Below are 14,794 nucleotides of genomic sequence, written 5' to 3'. Positions count from 1 at the left end.
GTCTGCTGGGGCCACCCTCACCCAGCGAGCACTGAGGGTCTGCTGGGGCCACCCTCACCCAGCGAGCACTGAGGGTCTGCGGGGACCACCCTCACCCAGAGAGCACTGAGGGTCTGCTGGGGCCACTCTCTGGGTGTCTGAGCCAACAAGGGTCTAAGCCTTGGAGGAGAAATAACTCATCACCACTACCACCATCTTGAGTCTTCAGTTCAGTCCAGTCGCTCAGTCGTGTCTGACCCTTTGCAACCCCATGAATCGCAGCACACCAGGCTTCCCTGTCCATCACCAACTCCCGGAGTTCACTCAGACACACGTCCATCAAGTTGGTGATGCCATCTAACCATTTCATCCCCTTTCATCCCCTTTCATCCCCTTCTCCTCCTGCCCCCAATCCCTCCCAGCATCAGAGTCTTTTCCAATGACTCAACTCTGCGCATGAGGTGGCCAAAGTACTGGAGTTTCACCTTTAGCATCAGTCCTTCCAAAGAACACCCAGGACTGATCTCCTTTAGAATGGACTGATTGGATCTCCTTGCAGTCCAAGGGACTCTCAAGAGTATTCCAACACCACAGTTCAAAAGCATCAATTCTTTGGCACTCAGCTTTCTTCACAGTCCAACTCTCACATCCATACATGGAAAAACCATAGCCTTGACTAGACGGACCTGTGTCAGCAAAGTAATGTCTCTGCTTTTGAATATGCTATCTAGGTTGGTCATAACTTTCCTTCCAAGGAGTAAGCATCTTTTAATTTCATGGCTACAATCACCATCTGCAGTGATTTTGGAGCCCAGAAAAATAAAGTCAGCCACTGTTTCCACTGTTTCCCCGTCTATTTCCCATGAAGTGAAGGGACCAGATGCCATGATCTTCGTTTTCTGAATGTTGAGCTTTAAGCCAACTTTTTCACTCTCCTCTTTCACTTCCATCAAGAGGCTTCACTTTCTGCCATAAGGGTGGTGTCATCTGCATATCTGAGGTGATTGATATTTCTCCAGGCAATCTGGATTCCAGCTTGTGTTTCTTCCAGCCCAGCGTTTCTCATGATGTACTCTGCATAGAAGTTAAATAAACAGGGTGACAATATACAGCCTTGATGTACTCCTTTTCCTATTTGGAACCAGTCTGTTGTTCCATGTCCAATTCTAACTGTTGCTTCCTGACCTGCATACAGGTTTCTCAAGAGGCAGGTCAGGTGGTCTGTTATTTCCATCTCTTTCAGAATTTTCCACAGTTTCTTGTGATCCACACAGTCAAAGGCTTTGGCATAGTCAGTAGAGCAGAAACATATTTTTCTGGAACTCTCTTGCTTTCTCCGCGAGCCAGTGGATGTTGGCAATTTGATATCTGGTTTCTCTGCCTTTTCTAAAACCAGCTTGAACATCAGGAAGTTCACGGTTCATGTATTGCTGAAGCCTGGTTTGGAGAATTTTGAGCATGACTTTACTAGCATGTGAGATGGGTGCAATTGTGCAGTAGTTTGAGCATTCTTTGGCATTGCCTTTCTTTGGGATTGGAATGAAAACTGACCTTTTCCAGTCCTGTGGCCACTGCTGAGTTTTCCAAACTTGCTGGCATATTGAGTGCAGCACTTTCACAACATCATGTTTCAGGATTTGAAACAGCTCAACTGGAGTTCCATCACCTCCACTAGCTTTGTTCATAGTGATGCTTTCTAAGGCCCACTTGACTTCACTTTCCAAGATGTCTGGCTCTAGATTAGTGATCACATCATCATGATTATCTGGGTCGTGAAGATCTTTTTTGTACAGTTCTTCCGTGTATTTTTGCCACTTCTTCTTAATACCTTCTGCTTCTGTTAGGTCCATACCATTTCTGTCCTTTATCAAGCCCATCTTTGCATGAAATGTTCCCTTGGTTTCTCTAATTTTCTTGAAGAGATCTCTAGTCTTTCCCATTCTGTTGTTTTCCTCTATTTCTTTGCATTGATCACTAAGGAAGACTTTCTTATCTCTTCTTGCTATTCTTTGGAACTCTGCATTCAGATGCTTATATCTTTCCTTTTCTCCTTTGCTTTTTGCTTCTCTTCTTTTCACAGCTATTTGTAAGGCCTCCCCAGACAGCCATTTTGCTTTTTTGCATTTCTTTCCCACGGGGATGGTCTTGATCCCTGTCTCCTGTACAATGTCACGACCCTCAGTCCATAGTTCATCAGGCACTCTATCTATCAGATCTAGGCCCTTAAATCTATTTCTCACTTCCACTGTATAATCATAAGGGATTTGATTTAGGTCATACTTGAATGGTCTAGTGGTTTTCCCTACTTTCTTGAATTTAAGTCTGAATTTGGCTATAAGGAGTTCATGATCTGAGCCACAGTCAGCTCCCGGTCTTGTTTTTGCTGACTGTATAGAGCTTCTCCATCTTTGGCTGCAAAGAATATAATCAGTGTGATTCTGGTGTTGACCATCTGGTAATGTCCATGTGTAGAGTCTTCTCTTGTGTTGTTGGAAGAGGGTGTTTGCTATGACCAGTGCGTTCTCTTGGCAAAACTCTATTAGCCTTTGCCCTGCTTCCTTCTGTATTCCAAGGCCAAATTTGCCTGTTACCGCAGGTGTTTCTTGACTTCCTACTTTTGCATTCCAGTCCCCTATGATGAAAAGGACATCTTTTTTGGGTGCTAGTTCTAAGAGGCCTTGTAGGTCTTCATAGAACCATTCAACTTCAGCTTCTTAAGACGAGCTTTATTACACCAAAAAATCATTTCAGCTGATTTTTATGTGTCATCTGTTCTGATGTGTATCTAAAATATTTTAATGAATGCCCATCATTCATAAACTGTGAAAGTGTTCAGCACTCGGTCATGTCTCTACAAAACCCTACAGACTGTAGCCCGACAAACTCCTCTATCCCTGGGGTTCTCCAGGCAAGAATACTGGAGTGGGTAGTCATTTCCTTTTCCAGGGGATTCCCCAACCCAGCGACTGAACCCGAGTCTCCTGCATTGCAGGGGGATTCTTTACCATGTGAGCCACCAGGGGGGCCCATTCATAAGATGGTATCAGACGACACAATGCAGGCACTCTCGCCCTTACTTATGTGCAGCTGTGTGCCTGCTGCACGGGCACCTCCACACCAGCTCTGCGTGGTGCTGATCCTGTTCCTCACAGGACTCCCAGCAACCTAGCATTCTGTCTGGAAGACAGTGATGCTTCACACGTGTTGACCGAGCGCATGAAACCCAGATGAGCAAGCAGATTAAGGAGCCAATGGAGCAAAGCTGCCAGCAGCTGAATGGCTAAACTGCAAGCCTTTTGGTATCGATCTTCCAACCGGGGAGCCCAAGAAGAAGCCGGGCAGATGGCGGGCAGTCTTGCACCTGCATGGCTGCTATGTCCAACCCTGACAACTCAGGGAGGAGACAGCTTACTAGGAAGGACTATTGACTGCCATCCCCCACGAGGACGCAAGGCCCTTGGGGACAGGGGTATGTCTCCTTCTAGGTGAGAGATTATACGCCTGCATGAGATGTGAACCAAAGTCCAACTTTCTTTACCAACAGGTTCAGAGTAAGAGTTCATGTTCCCCTAAGGCCTGGGAAGAATGCCGGTCATCTGATTTGCCTCTCTAAGGTGCTGTCTGGGGAGGCCTTACAAATAGCTGTGAAAAGAAGAGAAGCGAAAAGCAAAGGAGAAAAGGAAAGATATAAGCATCTGAATGCAGAGTTCCAAAGAAGAGGTAAGAAAGCCTTCTTCAATGATCAATGCAAAGAAATAGAGGAAAACAACAGAATGGGAAAGACTAGAGATCTCTTTAAGAAAATTAGAGAAACCAAGGGAATATTTCATGCAAAGATGGGCTCGATAAAGGACAGAAATGGTAGGGACCTAACAGAAGCAGAAGGTATTAAGAAGAGGTGGCAAGAATACACAGAAGAACTGTACAAAAAAGATCTTCACGACCAAGATAATCATGATGGTGTGATCACTCATCTAGAGCCAGACATCTTGGAATGTGAAGTCAAGTGCGCCTTGGAAAGCATCACTATGAACAAAGCTAGTGGAGGTGATGGAATTCCAGTGGAGCTGTTTCAAATCCTGAAACATGATGCTGTGAAAGTGCTGCACTCAATATGCCAGCAAATTTGGAAAACTCAGCAGTGGCCACAGGACTGGAAAAGGTCAGTTTTCATTCCAATCCCAAAGAAAGGCAATGCCAAAGAATGCTCAAACTACTGCACAATTGCACCCATCTCACATGCTAGTAAAGTAATGCTCAAAATTTTCCAAGCCAGGCTTCAGCAATACGTGAACCGTGAACTTCCTGATGTTCAAGCTGGTTTTAGAAAAGGCAGAGGAACCAGAGATCAAATTGCCAACATCCGCTGGATCATGGAAAAAGCAAGAGAGTTCCAGAAAAACATCTATTTCTGCTTTATTGACTATGCCAAAGCCTTTGACTGTGTGGATCACAATAAACTGTGGAAAATTCTGAAAGAGATGGAAATACCAGACCACCTGACCTGCCTCATGAGAAATCTGTATGCAGGTCAGGAAGCAACAGTTAGAACTGGACATGGAACAACGGACTGGTTCCAAATAGGAAAAGGAGTATGTCAAGGCTGTATATTGTCACCCTGCTTATTTAACTTCTATGCAGAGTACATCATGAGAAACACTGGACTGGAAGAAACACAAGCTGGAATCCAGATTGCCTGGAGAAATATCAATCACCTCAGATATGCAGATGACACCACCCTTATGGCAGAAAGTGAAAAGGAGCTAAAAAGCCTCTTGATGGAAGTGAAAGAGGAGAGTGAAAAAGCTGGCTTAAAGCTCAACATTCAGAAAACGAAGATCATGGCATCCGGTCCCATCACTTCATGGGAAATAGACGGGGAAACAGTGGAAACAGTGGCTGACTTTATTTTTTTGGGCTCCAAAATCACTGCGGATAGTGATTGCAGCTATGAAATTAAAAGATGCTTACTCCTTGGAAGAAAAGTGATGACCAACCTAGATAGTATATTCAAAAGCAGAGACATTACTTTGCCAACACAGGTCCATCTAGTCAAGGCTATGGTTTTTCCAGTGGTCATGTATAGATGTGAGAGTTGGACTATGAAGAAGGCTGAGCACTGAAGAATTGATGTGTTTGAACTGTGGTGTTGGAGAAGACTCTTGAGAGTCCCTTGGACTGCAAGGAGATCCAACCAGTCCACTCTGAAGGAGATCAACCCTGGGATTTCTTTGGAAGGAATGATGCTAAAGCTGAAACTCCAATACTTTGGCCACCTCATGCAAAGAGTTGACTCATTGGAAAAGACTCTGATGCTGGGAGGGATTGGGGGCAGGAGGAGAAGGGGACGACCAAGGATGAGATGGCTGGATGGCATCATGGAGTCGATGGACGTGAGTCTGAGTGAACTCCGGGAGATGGTGGTGAACAGGGAGGCCTCGCGTGCTGTGATTCATGGGGTCACAAAGAGTTGGACATGACTGAGCGACTGAACTGAACTGAAGGTGCTTTTCTATTGGCAAGGGGATTCTACGTGCCTCTCATCTGCTGGGATCATGCAAGGTAGGCACCATCACACCTATGCTGCAGATGAGGACATGGAGCTCAGAGAGGGAAGTTACTTGTGGGACCGTCCATTACCTGGTCCCAGGTGTCCAGAAGCATGACGTCATCGGTGGCCAAGTCTTCCTGCATGAGCTCGCCAGGGACCTCTTCGATCTAGGAAGGGATGGAAGAGGGTAATGAGAGCCCACCTGCAAGCCGCCTTCCCCCAGCTCTCTCTGCCCTCCATGGGGCGCTGCTGAGCTGGCTTCAGCCTGTGGGGGTCTGCACTGGGTCATCGAAAGTCTCTCCCTGCCCCCGCTGTGGATGCCTCAGCTTGCTCCCTGGAAAACACCTCCCAAGGGGCGAGCAGAGGCAGTGACCTCGGACCTCCCCTGGGACTCACCACGAAACGTCCAATCTTGTTGGAGCAGGCAAAGAGGCGAGGAGGATGGGCATCCATCTTCTTGTCCTTCAGCCGTGGGGACGTGCGGTAGGCAGCCTTCCCACCCAGGGCCTCCCAGAAGCTGTCTGTGAGGGAAGGCCACACCAGTTACCAGCTGACACCACCTCCCGCCTCCAGCACTTCCTCGTAGACTCTGGGACAAACGCTGCCTTCACACAGCCAAGTGCTCTCAACCACCACCCGGCATCTTAAAACCCCAGCATGACAAAGAAGGAAAGGGCCTGCGGGACTCGAGGGTGATGAAGCAGAGGCCCGGGGGGCCACTCGGCCGCAGACACAGGGCTGGGGCTGTTCCTGGTCTGAGACTGGCGATGGGGCTCGACAAACGAGGCAGCTGAGGCTCAGAGAGGCTGAGCCACTCGCCCAGCGCCACACAGCGTGCGCGGAGTAAGCCACCTCATCCTGATCCTGTTCTCTGTATTTTCCCACTATACCCGCTCTAGCCACGCGTGCTTTTTATATTCAAGTGCATTTTCCCAGCAGTCACATTTAAATACACGTTAACTGAAGCATGTGACTGGCGGTGGTTTAGTCGTGTCTGACTCTTTTCCAGCCCCATGGACTATACCCCACCAGGCTCCTCTGTCCACAGGATTTTCCAGGCAAGAATACTGGAGTGGGTTGCCATTGCCTTCTCCAGAGGATCTTCCCGACCCAGGGATCGAACCTGAGTCTCCTGCGTTGGCAGGGGGATTCTTTACCACTGGGCCACCAGGGAAGCCCGTAGGCATGTGACTCGTGGCCACCAAATGGGACCTAGCAGATACGGGACATGTCCACTCTTTCAGACGCTTTCAGTGGATTATGTGACTCTAGACCGAATTGTTCTTCCCCATTTCTGCTTAGCGTCAAGCAAGAGAGCGCGGGCTTAAAAGTAAGGAGGGAAAGATCTAGGGTTAGCATAACGGAAGTGTTCCTGACCCACACTCTGGAAATAAAGCAGGCCTGTGGCGTTTCTGTCCACGAAGCTTCTCAAGGTTAGGCCGATGCCACCACCTACAATCTTTCACAGCTTTCCTGCAAGTGAGCCCCCCTCCAGCTGCCTTCCCCGCCTGCCCCAGCCCACACTGAGCTCTCCTTTCTCTAACTCCCAGACGCCTCCCTCTCACCGACCACATTCTCATTTTCATCTTGTGTGTATGTGTTAGTCGTGTCCGACTCTTTGCAGCCCCATGGGCTGTGGCCCGCCAGGCTCCTCTGTCCGTGGGACTCTCCAGGCAAGAACACTGGAGTGGGGTGCCATGCTCTCCTCCAGGGGAGCTTCCCGACCCCCAGGTCTCCCGCATTGCAGGCGGATTCCTCACTGTCTGAGCCACCAGGGAAGCCCCCTTTTCATCTCACCCACTTTAATGAACACACGTTAGGGGACAAGTGCTGAGGCAGGAGGAGGATAACGAAGGCCCCAAGCAGACAGGAGACGGGAACCCAGCAGCTGCGTCCCCAGAGAGCAGCAAGCCCCCCCGCCCCTCACTCCTACCTGGCTCACTGCCTTCTGCCACCTGCACGGGTTGGGCCCGAAGCACCCTGAGCAGCTCCAGGGCCCCGGTCTTCTCTGCCTCGCTGGCTCCGGCACCCACCCACAGGTAGGCGGCCGAGGGGGTTTTCAGGACAAAGGCATCGTTGGAATTCAGTGCTCCAGCCTTGGGCATCACCTGGGAGGGTTCAGGAAACAGGCAGGAAGGCTTTAGCCCCCTCCTCGCGGCCCAGGAGACGCTGCAGCAAGAGCAGCTCTTAACGGTGGATTTGGAGGAGGGAGTGTGTGCCCCATGAGCTGAGGACAAGCACTCGGGACACTGAGAGGCCTCGCTGACCCCCGTGAGTCACGCATGCACTGTGCTCAGCCGAGGAGACGCTAGAAACCCGGGATGCATTAATAGAAGTCGAGCACCTAGAACAAAGGAGGGGATGATCCCACTGTCCTCTAGGCTGCTCAGTAGGATTCTGCTCAGCTTCTGCACCTTCCACCATAAAAGGGACCCCAGCCAAGCGGAATGGAATCAAGAAGAGCATCCAGATTGTGAAGGATGGACTATCTGTTAGGTAGTGACTTGCCCTTCATGGAAGGTATGCGAGGGGCACTGGGCATTCTGGAAACAAGGGGAAACCTAATACATGCAATCCTGCTGCCAGGGCAGGGAGGTACAAAAAGCTGCTTCTTAGCCCCTCAGCCACCCCCACCAGATCCTGTGCCCAGAGATCTGCCCATCAGGCCTGAGAGGCCTCAGTTTCTGAGAGGCCAATCCTGCCGGGGGTCCGGGGCCCAGGGCATTACCTCCACGGCCCGGGTGGCTCCTGAACTGCTGGCCCGGACCTGGAAGAGGCGGGTGCTGGCGGGGGCCGTCTGCCCACCCTCGCGGGAGGTGCCACCTCTGTAGATGATCATGGGTTTCCCGCCGAACAGGCTCATGAGGTGAGCGGGCTCCTTGCCTTGGACCACACGGCTCTGAGAGGGAGACGGGAGCGCAGGTCAGGAAAGGGGGGGCGCGAGCATCGTCCTGTGCGCACACACTGGGCTCAACTCAGGGCAGCCGGCGTGGCCCAGGCTCACCCCCAAACCAGCCGTCACGCTTGGGTCTGTGTGTGGAGCGTGGCGTGGCCCTACAGCGCGCAGGGGCTGGCCGGGGAGCAGTGGGGGCGGGAGGGCTGGAGGCACCCTGCTGGCTGAGGTCCCCCAGGCACTGCTTTCGCGTTTCCCCTCCCACAAGGCCTGGCCTGGCTGAGGCTGGGTCTAGTCCAAGAACCCAGAGAGCCCATGTTTGCAAATATTCCCTTAAATGGAAGCCCAGGGATGGTTCACGGACATTCTTCCCGGATTGTGACGTCAGCCTCGGCCAAGAAAGCTGGCAGAGTGGTGAGAAAAGAGCCTTCCAGGTCTGGAGAGAGCCCTCCTGCAGAGCCAGTGCAGACTGTGGTCAAGGGCTTGGCGGTGGGAGGAGGGGACAAGGAGGTCTGAGAGGAGGACAGACCTCCTCTGTCCTCCCATCTGTTCCTGCCCTGTGTGCCCACATCACTTCGGATGATTCCAGCTGTGGCCCGTGCTGCCTAAATCCAGATCACCGCACATGGTGGTTCCTGGTCCCTTCCTAGCAAGAGCCACCACTGCTGGGTCAGAGCTTAGACCCCAGCTCCACCCTGCTGGTGAGAATTCAGGCCACGTGTGATTGTACATCCTCTGCCTGCATGTCTGATGAACCCCTTTCTCCCACGACTAGACTGTAATAAACCACATCACAGCGGTTCAGGGCAGGGCGGGGCTGGGAGCCGGGGGGAGGATCTATCTGTGTGTTCGCGTTTGCAGACGCAGCGTCTGCATCCTGCATAAATGTCTGTCAAAAGGATGGACGCATAGGATGAGGGATGGTCAGATGAGTGAGCAGCGGGCTGGGCTCACCTGCACGGGAGTCCCTCCCAGCTCCTCGTCCAGCTGAGCAGTCAGGATGGCCGAGGCGGCGACCTCATCCTGGGTGGACTGGGCGCCCTGCCTGGAAGGGAAGTGAACCTCAGCACCTCGGTTTGCACAGAGGCCAGGGCCCCTCTGTCAACCTGGGCTTGAGAAACCCACAGATCTCCAGATTACAGGTAATGAAACTGACAAATAGAGAGGAAAAGAGATTTCTCTGAAAAGGAACCAGAGCCAGGAACCAAACGAACACACCACACACCCCAGCTCAGCATCTCGTCTTCTTACAGCGGTCTGACCACAACCAGTGGACTTCCTCGTCCTAAACCTGCCCCACAGGGAGATGCACGGCAGGGGGCTTTCTGCCTTACCTCTTCCTCTGCCGTCTTAAATTTCCCATGACTAACCTGTGTTATCTGCATAAGCAGTCTAACAGATCAACGTGCTGATCAAAGGAAATGTTTTAAAAGCCTTCTCGTGAATTTTGTACCATGTGTGTATTATTAATATCTAGTCCAGAAACATTTCTTTCAAGCTGCTTTTAAAAGTCTGAGGTTGTCAAATTGAGAGGCAACCTACAGAATAAGACTAATGCTCTTCCACAGCATCGGAACTGGGAAAGAAGAGTGACGCCTGAGGACCTGTCACAGATTAAAAGACGGAGAACATGACGAGGAGATGCGATGACTAGATATCATGTGAGGCCCTGGGTTAGATCCCAGGCCAGAAAAAGGACATTAGTGGGAGAACTGGTGAAATTCAAGAAGCGTCTATCGAGGAGTACGTGGTCTTGCAACAATGTTAATTTCCCAGTTTTGAAAACTGAACTATGGTTAAGTAAGAGGTGACCATAGAGGGAACTGTAACAGGTATATGGAAACTGTCTGCACTGTTTTTGTAACTTTTCAGCAAGTCATTTCAAAACGAAAAGTTTAAAAAAGAAGAAACTCATCAGTCAACCTTTAAAAAGTTGGAGATTGCACAGTAAGAGAAACGAACTGAAAAATATTATACTGAGATATCATTTTATCAACTCTAAAGATGACAAACAGCGGAAGTGTGATAACACAGTCCACCAGTGAGACCAGGAGGAAACAGATACTCTCATCTGTCACTGGTGAAAATGCAAACGGCACAAAGTTCATCTAGAGAAACTGGGTGCTATCTGTCAAAAGGACGAGCGCATTCACTGTCAGGGCCAGCAATCCAACTTCTGGGAACTCACTCTAAAGATATTTCTCTACGCATCCAAAATGATGTTTGTTTAAGCCAACTAATCATAGCAGTGCTTGTAATAGTAGGAGTCTGGGATCAAAGCAAATATGCATCCACAGGGAATTTGTTAAATAAACTACAGGACAGCCACACAGGGGAAGATTATGTGGCTGAAAAAAAAAAAAGGGTAAGGGAGCTCTTTACGGACTGACATAGTCTGAGTGCCAGGAAGTATTAACTGAAAGAAAAAGCAAAGTGCAGGACAATATACCCAGGATGCCACCTTCTGCATAAGGAAGGCAGGAGAACTAGGAATACAGGATCAGATTTGCTTTTATCTGCCTAGAAATGACTGGAAGGATATAGGAGAGGCTAATGGGCTCAGACGGTCAAGTGTCTGCCTGCAGTGTGGGAGACCCGGGTTCGATTCCTGGGTCGGGAAGATCCCCTGGAGAAGGAAACGGCAATCCACTCCAGCACTCTTGCCTGGAAAATCCCATGGATATAGGAGCCTGATAGGCTACAGTCCATGGGGTCGCAAAGAGTCGGACACGACTGAGCGACTTCACTTTCACTTTCAATGAAGGCAGGCACCCACAGAGGAGTGAGGGTTTTAGAGCAAGGTGGGAAAAGTCGTAAATATATCATCTCTCTTTAAAGAATTAAAAATAATTCTTAGTTAGAAAACATCAGAGGATAAACAAAACTTAGAGTGGAATTGAGGGAGAGATTTTCTGTTCGTTTCTCCCTAGTCCTCACGTCTCTCCTACAATGGATGTGTGATGCTTTTATGAGATGACTTTACAATTTGTTTTGAGAAGTAAGACCAGCGGTCTTGCCCCGGAAACAAAAGCCTTTCCCAGTGGAGCATGGCTGTGCTGGTGCAGGTTCACACACCTGCAAGCTCTCCTCAGCCCCGTCCTCTGCCCCCAGCGGTGGCCGTCCTCCCAGAGTGGGCCCCCGCTCCGCCCCCTCTGCCCCGGCTCCGCCCCACTCTGCCCTGGCTCCGCCCCCTCTGCCCCGGCTCCGCCCCCTCTGCCCCCACTCCGCCCCCTCTGACCCCGCTCCGCCCCCTCTGACCCGGCTCCGCCCCTTCTGCCCCAGCTCCGCCCCTTCTGCCCCCGTGGTGGCCGTGCTCCCGGCATGGGCCCCCGCTCCGCCCCAAGCACAGGACCCCAGACCCTCACCAGGTGTAGATGATCTGTCCCTGGCGGCCACCGTGGCGGTAGTTGTACAGGATGATGTAGCTGTCACCGCCATAGAACTGTCCGTACGTGGCGGGGTCCACGGGCACTTTGTTGGAACCTTCAATTCTCCAGATCTACCAGAGCAAAGCTGGGCTCAGACATTGGGCAGCATTCCCGGCCCCCAACTCTGACCAGCTGAAAAACCAGAGGGTGCTGGGTAGCGGTTACATCACAGGACTGCCCTCGGACTCAGCCTGAAGTTAAACAACTTGCTGGAATCACGGAGCCACTAAGATTCAAACCCAGGTCTTCTGTTCCAGATCCAGACAGCGCACCCCTGCTCCCCCGTACTTTCTCCTCCTCGAGAGCAGCCCAGGGACTGGCAGCTACATGGTGGGGTTTAGAAAATGCTTTTGGTGCGTGCTACACAGTGCAACACAGGCTCGGTGTACAAATCAATATACGACCTGGAGCCAAATCAGGCTCCACCCCCTCGCAGACTGTGCACCCTTGGACAATTTGCTTAATGTCTGTGGGCCTCAGTTTCCTGATCTGAAAAATGGGAATTGTAAGGATCAAATGAGCTAATTCATGAGCAGTGCTCGGCACAGGATGATGGCCCTGCAGGTGGTGGCTACTCTTAATAAAAATTTGATGATGATTACTAATGTTGCCATTAGCTGTACCAGCAAGCTGTCTGGATTTTAGATATCACCTGCAGAGGCAGGGTCGTCACTGAGTGACCTCAGAATGACTCCTGCTGGCAGATCTCTACGGAGCTCGGATGACACGGTTTTTCCAAGCGGTCATGAAGCCCTGCAGCGCCACCTGGTGGGGCAAATAGAGTCTTTGCCCCTTGACAGTTCTTGCCCCTGATGCAGTGGGACTAAGCTTCATTTTACCAGGGGCCTCCCTGGTGGCTCAGACAGTAAACACATCTCCCGGCGATGCAGGAGACCTGCGTTCGACCTCTGGGTCGGGAAGGTCCCCTGGAGAAGGGAATGGCAACCCACTCCAGTATTCTTGCCCATGGACAGAGGAGCCAGGCGGGCTACAGTCCAGGGACTAACACTTAACTTAAGCTTCATTTCACAGATGAGGAAAGTGAGATTCAAAAAGGCTAAGTAACTTGCCCAATTCCACACCGCTGAGCTGCCAGGGCTCTTTCCACACTGCCCTATCCTGGATCATTTCACTGCATGCTCCTCTGGCACTGAACTAATGAACCAACGACAAAACCAGTAACAAATAGAAATGAACATCTTTGCCATCTCTAGTATGTAGGGTGGAATCAATGTCTGAAGTTGACTCTGCCTCCTAAACATCTCTGAATCTTACTCCCCACCTGTCCATCTTCACCGCGAACTCCCTGGGCTCAAGGCCATCTCCTCTTCCTAAACTACTGCACGACCTCCGCATGAGGCCTCTGCTCTCATTCTCCCATCTCTAACTCACTTTCACAGCGAGTTCTGGAAGCACAGAACTGAGCCTGCCTTTAAAAAAAGAAAATGATAATAATAAAAAAAAACAAACCCTCACTAGCACCTAATGGTTGATACGGAATCAAGGCCACATCTTTGGACAAGGAATTTAAGGCCCTTTCCTGAGAATATCAACACCAGGCTCCCAGGACAGTTCCCTGCCTGAAAACCCACTCTTACTCTGGCAGCAAACTCCTACTCATACTCTGAGGCCCCACCCAAGGGGCCCCATCTCTATGGAGATGCCCCAACCACCCACCTTCACTGCCCTTCCTGCGTTCCCAGAGTCCCTGTGCACCCTCCGTCTTCCACTGACCACAAAGGCCTCAGCAACCAGCTGTGGCCACCTCCCCTCCCAGACACTCTTCATGGGCAGGGCGGGGTCTCAGACTCTTGGCAGGGAGCCTGCAAGACAGCAGGGGCTTAGGGCACGTTGGTTGTAAAACTCAAGCAAGACAAAAGAATCCCACCCATCGAAACTGGGGTCAAAGCCTCTTAGAGAAACATCCTCAAAGAAGAGGTGGGCCAGAGGTGCCAGGGCGGGAGCCGGAAGGCGCCTCGACACGCCCACCCCAGCCCCCCCCAGGTACCTGCTTCTGCCCTCTGCCATCATCATCCATGCCATGCTGGGCCGCCATGGCAGTGGAGGTGTGCAGGGTGGCCGCGTCGAAGGGCACACGCTCCACGTTGGCAATGTGGCTGGAGAGATAGCTCAGGCCCAGGCCGTCTGTCTGGTCTGGGTCCCGCCAGTTCTTGAAGAACTGTTTGAACAGCGGGGTCTCGCCACCCTCGGGAAGGACAGAGACCTGGCAGGGATGGAGGAAGAGAAGGTCGTGGCGGGGCCGGAGTCCCCGGGCCAGCGTCCCCCAGGGAGCCTCAGACACCCCGTCCAAGCTGAGCGCAGGACACCCCCGCCTCCAGCCAGCCTTCCCCACCCGGCAGGGCCCACTCTCTGTCCCAGCTGGCTCCCTGGTTCACCTGGGTCTGCCTGGGGTAGTCCATCTTGGAGATGAAGTCGGAGGCTGTTTTGAGGGCGGCCTTCCTCTCCTCAGTGTTGGCCTGCCTGCCTGTCGGCCAAAGGCGAACAAGGGGCCTGGGGTCAGGGCCGCAGCCCAGCGCTCAGCGGCCCAGGGAAAGCAGAAGGCAAGCCTCCCTCCCTTTTGTTCCTAGACCGTGGACGGCCAAGGCCAGAGGCCCCAGAGCTGACCACGCCATGAGCTCCCGGGGGTCCAGCGAGGGGTCCTGGCTAACGACCGCGAGCACACCGACCCACTTACTGAGCTCAGAACTACACCCAACTTGCTGCATTTAATCCACACAGCAACCTTCTGTGATGAAGATCCTTTTCTTGTCCTCATTTGCATAGAAGGCAGTCAGGCTCTTAGAGACGTTAAGTGACTTGGCCAAGGCCACTCAGCCAGTAGGGAGCTGCGACTCAGAGCCCCGGCCTCCCTCGTCGGCCCCCAGGCTCATGAGCCAAGTCCCTGCAAGGCTGCAGGGGCGCCCTGTACGGCCCTGCTGGATC

General features: G+C 51.7%; 1 protein-coding gene and 1 long non-coding RNA gene across 5 annotated transcripts in view; one reads left to right on the top strand and one right to left on the bottom strand.

Moving 5' to 3' along the window:
* Nucleotides 1-14,794, bottom strand: part of GSN (gelsolin) — a 49,363-nt gene that overhangs the window by 1,706 nt on the left and 32,863 nt on the right. For all 4 annotated transcript variants that reach the window (XM_040241278.1, XM_040241270.1, XM_040241260.1 and 1 more), the window contains 8 exons: nucleotides 14,248-14,336; nucleotides 13,860-14,075; nucleotides 11,789-11,922; nucleotides 9,378-9,468; nucleotides 8,259-8,429; nucleotides 7,464-7,638; nucleotides 5,927-6,051; nucleotides 5,620-5,697 (listed from right to left, as the gene is read on the bottom strand). In XM_040241278.1, the coding sequence (XP_040097212.1) occupies nucleotides 5,620-5,697; nucleotides 5,927-6,051; nucleotides 7,464-7,638; nucleotides 8,259-8,429; nucleotides 9,378-9,468; nucleotides 11,789-11,922; nucleotides 13,860-14,075; nucleotides 14,248-14,336 (1,079 nt within the window). The remainder of the gene's footprint in view (nucleotides 1-5,619; nucleotides 5,698-5,926; nucleotides 6,052-7,463; nucleotides 7,639-8,258; nucleotides 8,430-9,377; nucleotides 9,469-11,788; nucleotides 11,923-13,859; nucleotides 14,076-14,247; nucleotides 14,337-14,794) is intronic.
* Nucleotides 3,020-5,698, top strand: LOC120864314. Its single transcript, XR_005721166.1, has 2 exons — nucleotides 3,020-3,593; nucleotides 5,484-5,698. It is a non-coding gene; the product is annotated as an uncharacterized LOC120864314 (long non-coding RNA).

Source organism: Oryx dammah, unplaced genomic scaffold, assembly GCF_014754425.2.
Source record: "Oryx dammah isolate SB20612 unplaced genomic scaffold, SCBI_Odam_1.1 HiC_scaffold_1, whole genome shotgun sequence".
Taxonomy (NCBI): domain Eukaryota; kingdom Metazoa; phylum Chordata; class Mammalia; order Artiodactyla; family Bovidae; genus Oryx; species Oryx dammah.
The sequence above is the reverse complement of the archived record's forward strand: the minus strand, read 5'-3'. Positions and strand labels throughout refer to the sequence as shown.